Genomic DNA, 15,707 nt, shown 5'->3' with positions numbered 1-15,707 from the left:
GGCTGCGGGCGCGGTGGTGGCTGAGGTCCTCCCTTGGAACCGGTGGGACGCGTGGGGGCGTGCCCGGGGGGCCTTCCTGGAGGAGGCGGCGCGGGGAAAGCGCTGCCCGGTGCCCTCCGCGCCTCCTACCCATCTCCTGGCCCCTCCCCCGGCCCCCAAGCTCCCCAAGCGTGGGAGTTGGGGGGCTTTTTCCGTCCCATCCTCTGGGCCTGGTGTGGGACAGGGACGCATCAGGCGCCGAGATTTGGGAACAGGAATGGTGCTCCTGGCGGCCTTTGAACCCCCTCCGGTAGTTTCCCGTGATCTTCTCCCCGCGAGGGTCCCGTGCCCAGCTGTCTGGGGGGCAGGGGACAGCTGTGAATGTCCCCCCGCCCCCAGCCCTGCTTCAGGCTCGCCCAGCACCGGCTGGACGCTCTGGAGATGGATGGTGATTGAATGGAAGGAGTGGGGGCGGGGGACGGAACCAGCTGGTGGGCAGACGCGGGGAGGGGACAGGCGCCAGGCGCTGGGGGATCCATTTCCGTGGCCACTGGTGATTGTAAGAGGTTGGCCAGGGAGGGGGATGTCAGACTCTCTGGGGCTGAAGAGCCTTTCACCCATTCGGGTCTTTGCCTCCAATAGTGGGTTCAGAATCTGCTGGGGTGGGGGGTGTTTCTCTCGCAGCGGGGCAGGGGTGGGGTGGGGGGCGAGTAGGGACCTCCCCTGATCACCCCCAGTTGAAAGAGTCAGCCCTGCCCTGACGGAGACACAAGAGAAGATCCCACCCTTGGGGGCAGATACAGTGGGGGAGGCAGAGGAGAAGCACGATAAAGTAGATTATATATGAGTGGTAAGTGGTATCAGGACATACAAGGCAGAGAATGGAGATGGGGAATGTGAGGACTATTTTAGATCCGGGAGGCCGCTCAGGAAGGCCTGGAGGAGAAGGTGGCATTTAAACAAAGATCTGATGGAGGTGAGGGAGGGGTCCATGCCCAGACATGGGGGAAGAGCAGTCCAAACACAGGAAAGGGCAAGTGCAAAGGCCCAGGGGCAGGAGCAGATGTTCACAGAGCATCTGAGGAAGCCAGTCAGGCTGGAGCAGAGTGAGGAGGGGGGCAGTGGGAGCAGGCTGTACAGGGCTTGTGGGTTGTGGGAAGGAGTTTAACTTTTACCCTGAGTGAGGTGGGGGTGATGAAGAGTTCGGAACAGAGGAGGGACACTGGGACCTGGTGTCTGGGGCATAGTGGTTGGGCAATTTTTATGTTCTGTTATCTCTGTGTCTCTGAATCGTTCCTCTCTCTTGGACCTTTGGTGTTTCTGAGCTTGGGGAGGTTATTGCTGTCTGTTTTTTTGCCTCTCAGTCCCTATGTCCTTGGGTCCTGGCGTCCACTCAAGTGAGAAAGAGAGGCCCTGGGTTTCGCCCCGGGGAATGGATGCTCTATAGAGTTCAGGGTAAGAAAAGCAGAGAAAGATCCTGGGGCCCCAGTGAACCACAAGCAAATGGCTCAAGTCTTCCAGCCACCCTCTGACAAGGTCTCCTCAGCAGACTAGTGGGCACCCAGGTATCTACATGCTCAGACCTAGGCCTATATTCATCTGCTTGTTCATTCAACTATTCATTCCACAAATGCCATATTAATCTGAATATTAGACAGTCCCCCAGCTTCCTAATGAACAGGTCCATTTAAAACAAAGGTTTGGGGCCTCCCTGGTGGCGCAGTGGTTGAGAGTCCGCCTGCCGATGCAGGGGACACGGGTTTGTGCCCCAGTCTGGGAAGATCCCACATGCCACGGAGCGGCTGGGCCCGTGAGCCATGGCCGCTGAGCCTGCGCATCTGGAGCCTGTGCTCTGCAACGGGAGAGGCCACAACAGTGAGAGGCCCGCATACCGCAAAAAAAATAAAAATAAAAATAAAACAAAGGTTTGGGGGGACAACTTAAAAATACAAACTCGGGAATTCCCTGGTGGTCCAGTGGTTAGGACTCGGCGCTTTCACTGCAGGGGCCCGGGTTCGATCCCTGGTCAGGGAACTGAGATCCTGCAAGCCGCGAGGCATGGCCAAAAGGAACAACAACAAACAAACTCTTATGAATGTACACAACATGCACAAATAGTATTGTATGCAACATAATGTTCTTTTTTTTTTTTGACTTGTACTCCTTAAAATAAAGTCCAATCTGGAATGGTGATAACGACCAGCACTTTTTTTTTTTTTTGGCTGTGTGGCTTGGCTTGGCTTGCGGGATCTTAGTTCCGCGACCAGGGATCAAACCCATGACCCCTGCAGTGGAAGCCTGGAGTCCTAACCACTGGACCGCCACGGAATTCCCATGACCAGCACTTCTAACCTGCTTATCGCATGCTGGTCCCCATCTGAGATGTCACTAATTGTCACCAGAGCCCGTTGACATTGGTATAACTATTGAAACCAAAACCCAAAGTGGTTAGGTCACTCTCAAGGGTCTCAGGGGGAAGTGAGCCCAAGAGTGTGTGGCTCCAGAGTTGAGAACAGTCTTGGAAACCGTGCCTCTTCCTGCCCTCTCCTCTCCGCAAGGATGTCCATTCGTTCTTCCCAGGCTTCTGAGAGCAGTGTCATTGTTTTGCCCCTCAGTTGTCTGATGTGGGGCAGTTTCCGTTTCTCATTTAAAGAAATGCTTTGTTGGAGGGGTGGGAGCACAACAAGACATACATTGACGAAATTCCAAAAGTACCTGTGGGATTTCAAGGAAATATCTTCCTCCCACTCCTGTCCCCAAATATATTTGCAGACGTGAGCTGATGCATAGGTGATTATTTTTTACCTTTAAAAAAATTGTAACAGATGACATGTATACAGAAAAATGCTAAGTTTAAGGAGTAATCATGAAACAAGTGCCAGGGGAAAAGTCACTTGGATCAAGATGGGCTGTCTTGGGAATTCCCTGGCTGTCCAGTGGTTAGGACTCCGTGCTTCCACTGCATGCGGCACAGGTTCAATCCCTGGTCGGGGAACTAAGAGCCTGCATGCTGTGTGATGCCGCAAAAAAAAAAAAAAAAAAAAGACGGGGGCCGTCTCTACCTTCCCAAGCCTCCCACTCCAGCAGGCCCCCCTCAAGGTGATCTGCACTTGATTCTGCCCCTCAGGGAACGGCCATGCTGGTGGCAGCTACTATTTCTTCCTCACTTACATTATGGTTTCTCCATCCAAGTTGGCTTCCTATCTGCAGTGGGTTGGCTTTGTCTGTTTAGAACATCTGATAAACGGAACCACACGGGATGTCAAGTCCTATATGTCAGCGTAATGTCGGCAGCATCAGTGCTGCCGCCTGTGGTCCGGCTCATCCTTTTTCATTGCTGTGTACTATTCCCCCTGCTTCTTGTGCGTTCTCCATCTTTGGTCAAGGAACTTGTGAATTGTTTCCCTTTGAGGCTGTCATGATCAGAGCTGCCATGAACATTCTCGGCCATGTATTTCCTCCTGAGTATCTACGCCTCAGAGTGGAATTACTGGATTGGCATATTTTCAACTCTGCCTGTAAATTTACAGATGGTTTTCCAGAGGGGTTCCCCCAGCAGCAGATGAGGGTTCCCATTGCTCCGCATCCTTGCTGGCACTCATATTATTTGCCTTTAAATTTTTCTGTCAGTCCAGGAGGGGTAGGGTGTGGTATGAGGAGGAATCTCTTTATGGTTTTATATTTACTCATTTTCTTCCCTCACTCTTTACAGAAGTGGGAACACAGCATCAAGGCTTAAGCCATTCTTGCTTCTGGTTTTGTCATCCTCCTCTCCTGTGAGGGTAGTCCTCTGTTAATCTGGCCAGCCCTGGGGGGAGGTACACAGTCTCACATGAATTCCCAGTGATGCCACTGCTTCCTGTTTCCCCTCTGAGCATCTCTTTAGTATCACATAGGGTTGTGGAGTTTTCACCTTAGAAGGATTTATCTCACCAATAGCTAAAACCCACCACCTGATCTTTGCAGTTTCCCTCACTGAATGCTGAGATGCCTTCCTGAGAAAACCCACTAAATTCAGCTCAGCATTTTGCCTCCCTTTTTGAAATGTGGTCCATGGGAACATCTGAAGCAGATCTGATGTGGGAGTGAGAAAGAGAGAGGGGTTGACGATGACTCCCAGGTGTGGGTCCCAAGGATCCAAGAGAGTAGGGCTGCCCTTAGTGAGACAGAGAGGATGGTGGGAGGGCAGTTTAGGGTCATGGGGCAGATTTGAGGATCTGTTGGTGTTTAGATGGTGTTGAAGCCTCGAGACTGGATGGGACTGCTCTTCGGAGTGGGGAGCGGGTGAGTGTGGACAGGGAAGGGGCAGGTTCTGGAGCCCCTCTTCTTGGCCCTGCTCCCCATCATGAAATGCCTAGCGCTAAAGGACTTCGGCCCCCAGCCGACCAGGGTTCAGTTCTGGGCACCGCTGCATTCTGCTGTGTGACCCTGGGAGCCGCACGACCCCTCTCTGAGCCTCACTCACCTTTGGTATACAAAGCAGGGTCAGAAATTCCAGTTTCCCAGGATGCTCTGTGAGGCAACGTGGTGACAGCTAGCTTTAATTGAGCACTTACTGTGTGCCAGGCCCTACACTCAGAACAGCTCAATAAGTCGTGGGTACTGTCCCGAGCCCAGAGGTCCAGAGAAAAGATGTCATTCACCCCTGCTCGCCCAGCTCCAAGTGCAGAGCTCTGTGACTCAGTAAACTGGCTCCCGTGGCCACACTGTTGTGGACCCAGCCTTCTCCCACTCTGGGGGCCTCACTCTAAGGCCCGTGGCAAAATGGAGCTGGAGGCTCAGCCCTCCCCACCCCTCTCCCTGCTCTGGGGCAGCAGCTGCAGAACAGCTGGGACCAGGGCACAGACAGGTTCCCTGATACGGCACCTTTTGTAAATCACCCCCAATCCTCCTCTGTGTGCCCATTCTTCCAGAGGAAGTGGCCTGGACTTGGGGAATTTGAGGACAAATCCCTAATTTTTCCTCCCCCCATGCATCGCCTGGCTTTGCAGGATCTTAGTTCCCCAACCAGGGACTGAAGCTGTGCCCTCAGCAGTGAAAGCATGGAGTCCTAACCACTGGACCGCCAGGGAATTCCACAAATCCCTAATTTTTAACATTCTTTGAATTTCCTACAAGCTTCTCTTCCCTGCCCCACTTCCCCACACCTCCCGTCCAATAGAAGCAAGATTCTGAGACAGTTGACAGAGAAAAGAAATAGAATCCAGGGACAGAGAAGGCCTCAAATTGGAGGCCCCACATTGGATCAGGGTCATGGCCAAGTTTTGTGTGACCCACACAGATTTGAGTTCGGAGGCTCACAGGAAGGGCTGAAGCTCCTAATTATCCCCACTCCACACCTGTCTTTCCTGGGCCCACCTCACACATCCATTGCATTGGACGCTTGTGGGCCACATTTGCAATCCTCAACATAGCGCTTTATGGGGCACAACTTTTTATTTTTATTTTATTCTTTTAAAATATTTATTTATTTATTTATTTGGCTGCTCTGGATCTTAGTTGCGGCATGTGGGGTCTTTAGTTGCGGCATGTGGGATCTAGTTCCCTGACCAGGGATCGAACCCGGGCCCCCGGCATTGGGAGCACGGAGTCTTAGCCACTGCACCACCAGGGAAGTCCCAGGGGCACAACGTTTTATTAAGAAAATTTCCAAGCATAAGAGAAAAGAGGGAAGCAGGAGCGATTGAGGCCTGAACCCCTCAGCCGTTGCCTTGTCTTCCTGATTTTGAGAGAAACTGAGGCCCAGAAAGGTTGTTCCACCTGTCCAAAGCCACACAGCTAAAAGATAAGGGGCTTCCCCCAACTGACAGATTTACCAAGTTGGACCAAGAGGGAGATTGGAAGGGATTCAATCATTCCATCAAAAAAACACTTATTGATGGGAATTCCCTGGCAGTCCAGTGGTTAGGTCTTGGTGCTTTCACTGCCGTAGGCTGGAGTGTGATCCTGGTCGAGGAACTAAAATTCCACAAGCCATGTGGTGCAGCCAAAAAAAAAAAAAAAAAAAAAAATTATTGAGTGTGTGGGATCCAGTGCTGGGGCCTCCACAGGGACAACACAGCCCTAGGCCTGTTTTCACAGAGACCCCAGGAAGCAGGGATTTCCAGGCCCAGAGAACAGAGCCCAGCCTCAGAGCCTTTGCACTCGCTGTTCCCTCTGCCTGGCACACTCTTCCCCCAGATAACTGCATGGCTCCCTCTCCTTCCAAGCTCAGCTGAGGGAATTGAGAGCTTGGGGAATCCCTGCCCCTATAGGGTTTGTTCGAAATTCCCTTGCTGGCCCCCTCCGCTGTGGGTCTTGCCCCTTCGCCCTCATCCTCTGGGACTCTGAAGGTCAGCGTAGATGCAGGCGGCCCATGAAGGCCACGTCACTGACCTTGGTGGCTGGGTTATGCTCTCTGAGAGTCATGCTGGCCTCTTACACACAGTCAGCCTCAGTCTCAGACTCCCTGAGCAGGTGGGTGTGTGGCATATGCCCACTGAATGCCAGGCCCCCTGCTCAGCTCCACTGGTCTGTGAGAGCAGGGCAGCTACAGATGGATAAACTGAGGCTCAGAGGCAGAAGTGACTTGTCCGGCAAGGGTGGAGCGGTTCTCATGTTCCTGATGAGGGGCCGGGGTCAGGAAGGCAGAGGTCCTCCAGATGAGGAAATAGAGGCCTCTCTCCAGACCTGGAAGCCAGGCCTGGTGGGTCAGCACTCAGAGCCCGGGGGCCGGGGAAAGAAGGGTGCGCAGGAATCGGTGGCCCTCAGGCCCCGCCCAGCAGCAGCCCTCTATCTGTGCTGGCAGGAGGAAAGGGGACGATGTATCTGCCACAGCCTGGGGGCCCACACGCTGAGATCTGTGGCTCCTGAAACCTGGGTTCTCTTGGCCCGTGGCCTGATTTTTTTTCTTTCCATAGCCTGGATTTTCCTCTCATGGAATGAATTTGTCGGCTCTGAAGCCCCGGTTCCCAGGGCCCCGATGCCCAAGTTCTCCTGCCCCCAACTACCCCCTTCCTGTCCCCACAGGACGGTGGCTGCCGAGGTGCGGAAGCAGGTGTCCCGGGAACGCAGTGGCTCCCCCCACTCCAGCAGGCGCTGCAGCAGCTCCCTGGGGGTGAGTGTTTGGGAGTCCCCCCCACCCCACTGCTGTGGGGAGCCTGAGGCTGGGAGGGACCCAGCTGTGGCAGGGAAGGGGGTCCCTGTCCTGGCCCAGCACTGTCCCCATTCCTGTCCCCAGTGAGCGTGAGTAGAAGGGTGGTGGACCCCCCCCCTCTGCAGGGAGCAGCCCTGTGGGTGGTGGGGGGAGAAGTTCAGCCTGCTGTGGCCCGCACCTCCTGCTGCCTGGACCACCCAGCTGGGGAGGGTGGGGAGGGTGGTCTGGGGGATGGGAGGTGCTTCTGGCTGCTGTGGGGAGGGGTGGGGCTCTCTCGCCCCAGGGCCTGAGGAGTTGTCTCTTTCTTTGCTGCAGTCCTCAAACCTTTCCTTCCACCATGAGTTTCCTGTCCCTCCAGGCACAGGGTGTGATTTCCTGCCTGGAAAGAGGGTCAGGGCCGGCCAAGCTGGGGTGGGGGTGGAGTGACTGAGGTCACTGTCCTCCAGGGCCCCTCCAGCTCCAACACCCTCCATGGCTCCCACAGCCCTCTTGTTTGTTCAAGGCCAGCCCAAGTCCACACTCACCCTCTGAGCCCCCCGGGGCATGAGTCACAGCCACTTTGCTCCAACTCAGGTCCCGCTGACTGAAGTCATTGAGCCCCTGGACTTTGAGGATGTGCTCCTGAGCCGGCCGCCAGATGCAGAGCCTGGGCCACTCCGGGACCTGGTCGAGTTTCCAGCTGATGACCTGGAGCTGCTGCTGCAGCCCCGGGAATGCCGCACCACGGAGCCTGGGATCCCCGAGGATGGGTGGGTTCAGCCCCACACCCTCACTGTCTGTAACTCCACCTACCTCTGTGCCCTCCGTGAATACCCCCTTTCAACTCTTGGCTCCACTGTGTGACCTTGGGCAAGTCCCCTGCCCTCTCTGAGCCTCTACCTCTGCATCTCTGAAACAGACAGAAGGACAGGCCCCACCTCACAGGCCACTGGAAAGATTAACACTGGGCCCTGCCTCTGTTTATTACCCTGATTGTATTTTGTGCAGAAAGCTGGATGCCCAGGTGAGGGCTGCCGTGGAGATGTACACGGAGGACTGGATCATCGCCCACAGGAGGTGGGTCTGGCTCGGGGGCAGCTCAGGGTAGAGAGGCCAGGTCTGAGCCCAGAAGAGCCCATTGTCTGCTGCCGGTCCTCCTGTTTATCCACCCACCGTCCCTTTAAGGGTAGCCAGACTGCTCTGGCGGTGCGCAGGGAGGGTGGATGGCCTTGCAGGCATCACCTGGACCTTGGAGGTGTGTCAGCACATCCGGGAGCCCTGAGGAGCCCTCATTCCTGATACCCACCAAGCCCCGCCTCCTCCTAGGTACCAGCACCTGAGTGCAGCGTACAGCCCCATCACCCTAGAGACGCAGCGAGAGAGGCAGAAGGGCCTCAGCCGCCAGGTCTTCGAGCAGGACGCTTCTGGGGATGAGAGGTCCAGTCCGGACGACTCGGTGAGGGAGCCCTGGGCAGGGGTCACTATAAGCATATGTACATGCATGGGCTGCGGCCCCAGCTCTCAAATGCATATGATGGGAAATGACCCAAACAGCCTTGAACCCAAAAGGAAATGTATCAGCCCTGTAAGTGAAAAGTTATGGGTAACAATTATAAGCATTTATTAAGGGCTTAGTGTGTACTAAATGTTTTATACTTGTCCTTATCTTTCATCCTGTGAGACCGGGCAACACCCATTTTACAGATAAAGACACCGAGGGGAGCTCCCTGGTGGTCTAGTGGTTAGGATTCGGAGCTTTCACTGCTATGGCCTGGATTCAATCCCTGGTTGAGTCTTGAGCCTGTATTTTGTCAACCAATATTTATTGAGTGTCTACTTTTACCAATAATAATCATGTCAAGAATTATTGTTATTGTTTCCTTGTTACTATTTATAAATGTAGATGGGGAAACTGAGGCCCTTAGATTTGGGATCAGAGACTCAGGGTCACAGAGCTGAGCTGGGATTTGAACCAAGGTAGTCTGCTTCTGACCATAGCTGAGTCTGGGAGGTCAGGCAGGGTCCTGGGCCATTGACAGCCCCAGTGAGAACTCTCCCTCCCCTGGCAACAGTGAGCAGAGTCCCAGGGAAGGCTCTCATTGGCCCAACCCAGGCAGATCCTGACCTTGGAGCCAATCCCTGGGGTTGGCACCTGTTTTGTTCTGATTGGCCAGACAAGGGTCATGTGATACCCAGACTGGGAAGTAACCTCCCCACAATAGTAAAGGAGGGGGCTTCCCCAGACAGAAGGTCCTAGAAAGAGAGTCAGCAGAGCCCTCAGGTGACCCTTGTAGTGGTGACCCCAGCCCCTGGCCCTCAGCTTCCCCACCTATAGGTTGGGCATGAGGACAGTCTCACCTGAGTAGGATGGAGATGCATTCAGCTGGCACTCAGCGCTTGCCCATTCTCTACTGCTGGCAGGATGACCCCCGGCGCTCCTCAGGCTCCCCAGACGACACCCCACGAAGCAGTGGCGCCTCTGGCATCTTCGACCTGAGGAACTTGGCAGCTGACTCATTGCTGCCCTCACTGCTGGAGCGCGCGGCCCCGGAGGACGTGGACCGGCGCAATGAGGCCCTGCGGCGGCAGCACCGGTCCCGTGCCCTGCTCACCCTCTACCCGGCGCCCGATGAGGTGGGTGCCCACTAGCCTGCACAGACCCTGAGGTCAATACACATCCAACTGACATGTATCACAGTATATGATCCCAGCAAGATTTCCTGGGTGCCTACTGTATACCCTGCAATGTATACTTTAATTCAGTGGCTTCTATTGGGTGCCTACTATATGCCCCTATATTTTTCCACCCAGCATTTATTGGGCACCTACTATATACTGCTATATTTACTCAACAAATATTTATTGTATGCCTACTGTATAGTCTTTTCGTTAATCAAACAGCATATAATCAACCAATGTTTATTGGGTACCTACTGTGTACCCTATTTTTTATTTGATGACTTATTATATATACCCCTATATTTATCCATTCAGCATTTAGTGGGTACCTACTGTGTACCCAATATTTTTATTCAATGACCTTTATTTGTTATACATACCCTTATATTTATCCACCCAGCATTTATTGGGCATTTACTGTATATTCATATTTATTCAGTCAATGTTAACTGTATGCCTACTGTATAGGCTTCTATTTAATTAAACAGCATTTGAGCAACTAATATTTATTGAGCACCTACCATGTGTACCTGTATTTATCCAACTAACTTTTATTAGGCACCTAGTATATACACCTGTGTTTTTTTTTGTTGTTTTTTTTTTTTTTTTTAACATCTTTATTGGAGTATAATTGCTTTACAATGGTGTGTTAGTTTCTGCTTTTATAACAAAGTGAATCAGCTATACATATACATATGTCCCCTTTTTTTTTTTTTAACATCTTTATTGGGGTATAATTGCTTTACAATGGTGTGTTAGTTTCTGCTTTATAACAGAGTGAGTCAGTTATACATATATATATGTTCCCATATCTCTTCCCTCTTTGTCTCCCTCCCTCCCACCCTCCCTATCCCACCCCTCCAGACAGCCACAAAGAACCGAGCCGGTTTCCCTGTGCCATGCGGCTGCTTCCCACTGGCTATCTACCTTACGTTTGTTAGTATATATATGTCCATGTCTCTCTCTCGCCCTAACACACCTCACCCTTCCCCCTCCCCATATCCTCAAGTCTGTTCTCCAGTAGGTCTCTGTCTTTATTCCTGTTTTACCCCTTACACCTGTGTTTTAATTCAGCCATTTATTGAGTGCTTGCTGTATACCCCAATGTTTTATTCAACTAGTACTTATTGGGTGTCTAGTACATGTCTCTATATATGTCCAGTCAGCATTAATCAAATACTTTCTGTATATGTCTATGTTTATTCAACCACTTTTTAGTAGGTACCTACTACATACCTCTCTGTTTATCCAACCAAGATGTTTGAGTGCCAGTTATATAGCAGGCACTGGGGATACAGCCACGAACAAGATAGAGCCAGTCTTTGCTCTCCAAGTTCACAGCCTGGTGGAGGAGAGATACCAGGAAATGACAACCCAGAATAGTGCCATGTTGAGGTGTGTGTCATTGTCCCTCATATGACCCTCAATGTCCCAGCCATGTGGCCCATTGCAGCAGGGCCTGTTGAGCATCTGGAACATCAAGTGGCTCTGAGTGAGGGAAGGCTTCCTGGAGGAAGTTCCAGCTTAGGTGCAACCTGACAATGAGCATGTATCAGCCAGGCAAGGAGGAAGGGAGAAGGGCATTCCAGGTAGCGGGAACAGCATGTGCAAAGGCTCAGAGGCAGGGGACTGAAAGAAGTTTAGTCAGGCTGCAGGTAGAGCTGGTCTCAGGCCACACATTCCAAGCCCTTCCTGGAGGATGTGTTCCCAGCTGCCCCTTCGGCTCTTGGCAGGATGAGGCCGTGGAACGCTGCAGCCGCCCGGAGCCACCCCGAGAGCACTTCGGACAGAGGATCCTGGTCAAGTGTCTGTCGCTTAAGTGAGTGTGCTGACCCATCCCTCCCCTTCAGACACGGGAGGGGACCATGTGGCTTATGGTGTGGCACACACTTAGCGCTCACTACTCGAGCTATGCCATTACCGTGTGCAGCCCTGAGACCTATGAGGATGCCCGTGGGCTCTCAGGCTGGAAAATAAGACTCCCTTTTTCATTATTCAAAACCGCCAATCCTAAGCTCCAGTTGTGTGTCAGGCTCAGTTCTCAGCCCTCCATGTGTATTAACACTGACCTTCACCACAACATGCGATGTGGGTGCAGGCGGGAAACCGAGGCACAGGGTGGAAAGGTCATTGTGCCCAAGATCACGAGTTGTGAGGCCAGAGTCTGGCCCTCGCCCAGACTGCTGCTAGGACCCAGGCTAGAGGGGGCGCTGGTGACCCTGGGCCTGGCTTCCAGCTGCCCAAGGCCCCCTCCACATCGCCCCCTGGGAGCAGCCAGCGTTCGTGGGAATGGAGCTGAACAGGATGTGGCCTTGGACCTGAGCCCGGCCCTGCCCCTCCCCAACTCTCAGTTCCTGCCTGGATGGGGGCAGGAAAGGGAGGTCCCATCTGGCCTGAGGCCCAGGTGGGCCTCCTGCCTCAAGCACATGGTCTGGGAACTGGCTCTCTGAGCTCATCCAGTCATTCAACACTCATTGAGCGTCTACTGTATGCAAGGCCGTGTAACTGTGGGATGACCACACAGGGCTCTCTAGGTTGGGGGATACAGCACAAACAGAGGCCAGGAGATGTCTGGAGAAAGGAAAATTGAGGCCAAGAAGTGGGCGGGACAGGGCCACGCAGGGCAGTGAGGAGCCTCAAATTTTAAGTTTTTTTTTTTTTTATTCTTACTACCTTCTTTTTTTAAAAAATATTTATTTATTTATTTGGCTGCATCAGGTCTTAGTTGCGGCATGTGGGATGATCTTTGCAGCATGCAGGATCTTCGTTGCAGCATGCGGGATCTTTCGTTGTGGTGCACGGGTTCTTAGTTGTGGCTCATAGGTTCTAAGTTGCGGCACGCAGGCTCTCTAATAGTGGTGCGGGCTCAGTAGTTGCGGCACGTGGGCTTAGTTGCCCCGCGGCATGTGGGATCTTAGTTCCCCGACCAGGGATCAAACCCACGTCCCCTGCATTGGAAGGTGGATTCTTAACCACTGGACCACCAGGGTAGTCCCAAATTTTAAGTTTTAAGATGTTTCCTTAGGAGGCATGTGGATGATGAGTAGAAATGGGCAGGGCAGAGTAAGACAGGGAGGCGGTTATGGGGGCTGTTTAGGCAGTCGAAGATGGGACTCAGCCCAGGATGGCAGAAGCCATAGAGGACACCTCAGGGAGGGGAGACAGGGAGGCCCAGGAGTCGAGAATTTCAGGATGGGACTGGGGGTGGATTGATGTGCCAAAAGCTGCCTCCATGCCAACCGAACAAGGGCCGGGGTTTGAGCAGGAGGGACCGTGTGTGAGTTACTTACTGAGGGAGGGAGGAAGGTGGGCGGTGGGGGGAGAATCTCTTGGTGCCTTAGTTTCCCCTTTGGCAAAATGGGACACGTCTTTCCTACAAGCCCTTAAATGGTGCTTCTCTGTGACCCAGTGGGAAACAGATGCCCCCCGCCCCCACAAGGCACCAAGGCTGGGCTGGACCTCAAGAGGGAGTGGGGTGTATGGAGGAGGGAGTGTCAAGGTCATCCTCTGCCAGAGAACCCCTGTTTACTGCAGGTTCGAGATAGAAATCGAGCCCATCTTTGGCATCTTGGCCCTGTACGACGTGCGGGAGAAGAGGAAGGTAGGAACCCCTTTCTTCCCTTTCCTCCCAGTCCCCCTCCTCGCTGCAGAGTGGTGGGCTTCCTGGAAGTGGTGGCCCAGCTGCCTCTTGTGCCCCCAGATCTCGGAGAACTTCTACTTTGACCTGAACCCAGACTCCATGAAGGGGCTCCTGCGGGCCCATGGCACCCATCCTGCCATCTCCACCCTGGCCCGCTCTGCCATCTTCTCCGTGACCTATCCCTCGCCCGACATCTTCTTGGTCATCAAGGTACCCACTGGGGCTGGCGAGGGGGTGATAATGGTGAAGGCTGCAGGCGAGGTCCCCACTCTCATGAAAGAAGACAGACATGTCACTAAGAAGGGTGATCAGGGCTGTCATGGGGAGAGGTACAGGCAGCTGGGTGAGAGCCCAGAGGAAGCTTCTGACCCAACCCAGGTGGGGAGAAATCACCAAGGGCTTCCTTGGAGCGGTTACAGCTCAGCCGACACCCATGAGTCGGCAGCCTGAGGAGAAATGGCATCCTGGCACATGTGGGTGGATGTTTAAAATTTTTTTTTTAGTTGAGAGTTTTTCCGTTTATTAGAGGAAGAAAGACCTAGTTGGCACATTCGTTTGGAATTTTCTTTTTCCAGGAGTGAGTTCAAATTTCCTTCCCCAAAACATTCAATTAGGTTACGCTAATGACATTAATTGAACACCTTAAGGCAGGCACTGCTCCCAGTCGGTTAGGCTTCACAGGGATTCTGGTCCTTGGTCCTCACAGCAGCCCCGGGAGGTGGAAGTTGACATGGGGCCCATTTTACAGTTGGGGAAACTGAGGCACAGAACTGGTAAGGAATGTGCTCAAGGTCCCATAGCCCCTGAGTGGTCAGGATTGGAGTCCAGGCTCAGAGCCATGCTTGATGTGGACTCTGTTTATACTAACAAAGAAAGATGTAAATGTGGGGGAAAAAATGGAGTCTTGGGTTTGGGGCCAGGTTTAAAAGGTGGGGAGGGTGTAGCTGGTTGCCCAGGCTGAGAGCTAGCACTCAATCCCAAGGACAGTGGGAGCCATGGTTGGTGTTGGAACCGAGAGCCCTAGCTGGATGGAACGGAATGTATGGGAGGCTGTGAGGGTCAGGGAAGTTGGGTCCCTGGGGAGGTTGCAGTCCCAGCAGTGCCTCACTGGCCTTGTCTGCCCCTCAGCTGGAGAAGGTGCTGCAGCAGGGGGACATCAGCGAGTGCTGCGAGCCCTACATGGTGATGAAGGAGGTGGACACAGCCAAGGTAGGCGTGGGAAGCTGGGCCAGGTGGTGAAGGGGTCCCCAGGCAGGGCAGATCTGGATTCAGAGGGCCTGGGACACTGAGATTGTGGAGTGTGTTTGCGGCGTCTCCCCACAGAACAGAGAGAAGCTAGAGAAGCTGCGCCTGGCGGCTGAGCAGTTCTGCACCCGTCTGGGCCGCTACCGCATGCCCTTCGCCTGGACGGCGGTGCACCTGGCCAACATTGTGAGCAGCGCGGGCCAGTCCGACCGGGACTCGGACTCGGAGGGCGGTGAGGAGGCGGGGCCGATGGGCCAGGGGCGGAGCTACCGGGGAAGGGGAGGGGCGCCCTCTGCTGGCCGGACTTGGCACCGTCCCTGCCTCTCCCTCATTTCTGTCCCTCTCCATCACTGTCGCTGTCTCCCCTAGAGCGCCGACCCACTTGGGCTGACCGCCGCCGTCGGGGGCCCCAGGACCGGACGAGTAGCGGGGACGACGCCTGCAGCTTCTCCGGCTTCCGCCCAGCCACGCTAACTGTCACCAACTTCTTTAAGCAGGTGCCGTGGCTCGGGGGGCAGGGGGCTAAGGGAGGGTTGCCCAGGGGCAGCCCCCATTACCCCCCTGTGGCTGCCTGGGCCCCGGGGACCCCAAGCCCCTCAGCCCTGGTTCACCAGGGCGGGTCCCTGCAGGAAGCTGAGCGGCTCAGTGACGAGGACCTCTTCAAGTTCCTGGCTGACATGCGGCGCCCGACATCCCTGCTGCGGCGCCTGCGGCCTGTGACCGGTGCGTGGTGCGCGCCCTAGACGAGACGTGTTACTCGTACAGTCACTCAGCAAACCCACACTGAGCACGTACTGTGCCATGCCCTGGGGCCCATGATAGGCAAAGCCCCGACTTCACGGGTGGACCTTCTAATGGGGCCCAGAGATGAGAAACAGAGTAAGACAGGACTTCCCTGTGGTGGTCCAGTGGCTAAGAATCCACGCTTCCTCTACAGGGGGCACGGGTTCGATCCCTGGTTGGGGAAGATCCCTCATGCCATGGGGTGCGGCCAAAAAAAAAAAAAAAAAGAAAAAAAAAGAAAGAAAACAAGGGGGCCAACCGGGGAAT

The 15,707-nt window shown here is 54.1% G+C and overlaps 1 protein-coding gene and 1 non-coding gene across 2 annotated transcripts in view; both read left to right on the top strand.

Moving 5' to 3' along the window:
- DOCK6 (dedicator of cytokinesis 6) overlaps positions 1 to 15,707 on the top strand; it is a 44,214-nt gene that overhangs the window by 322 nt on the left and 28,185 nt on the right. Inside the window, exons 2-13 of the mRNA XM_007460760.1 lie at positions 6,988 to 7,075; positions 7,688 to 7,863; positions 8,102 to 8,170; positions 8,420 to 8,549; positions 9,515 to 9,727; positions 11,506 to 11,591; positions 13,307 to 13,373; positions 13,473 to 13,622; positions 14,541 to 14,621; positions 14,736 to 14,889; positions 15,027 to 15,154; positions 15,287 to 15,380. Of these exons, the coding sequence (XP_007460822.1) occupies positions 6,988 to 7,075; positions 7,688 to 7,863; positions 8,102 to 8,170; positions 8,420 to 8,549; positions 9,515 to 9,727; positions 11,506 to 11,591; positions 13,307 to 13,373; positions 13,473 to 13,622; positions 14,541 to 14,621; positions 14,736 to 14,889; positions 15,027 to 15,154; positions 15,287 to 15,380 (1,436 nt within the window). The remainder of the gene's footprint in view (positions 1 to 6,987; positions 7,076 to 7,687; positions 7,864 to 8,101; positions 8,171 to 8,419; positions 8,550 to 9,514; positions 9,728 to 11,505; positions 11,592 to 13,306; positions 13,374 to 13,472; positions 13,623 to 14,540; positions 14,622 to 14,735; positions 14,890 to 15,026; positions 15,155 to 15,286; positions 15,381 to 15,707) is intronic.
- On the top strand, positions 1,942 to 2,013 carry TRNAE-UUC (transfer RNA glutamic acid (anticodon UUC)). The gene has a single exon. It is a non-coding gene; the product is annotated as a tRNA-Glu (tRNA).

This window comes from Lipotes vexillifer, unplaced genomic scaffold (assembly GCF_000442215.2).
Source record: "Lipotes vexillifer unplaced genomic scaffold, Lipotes_vexillifer_v1.1 scaffold1011, whole genome shotgun sequence".
Lineage (NCBI taxonomy): Eukaryota > Metazoa > Chordata > Mammalia > Artiodactyla > Lipotidae > Lipotes > Lipotes vexillifer.
The sequence above is the reverse complement of the archived record's forward strand: the minus strand, read 5'-3'. Positions and strand labels throughout refer to the sequence as shown.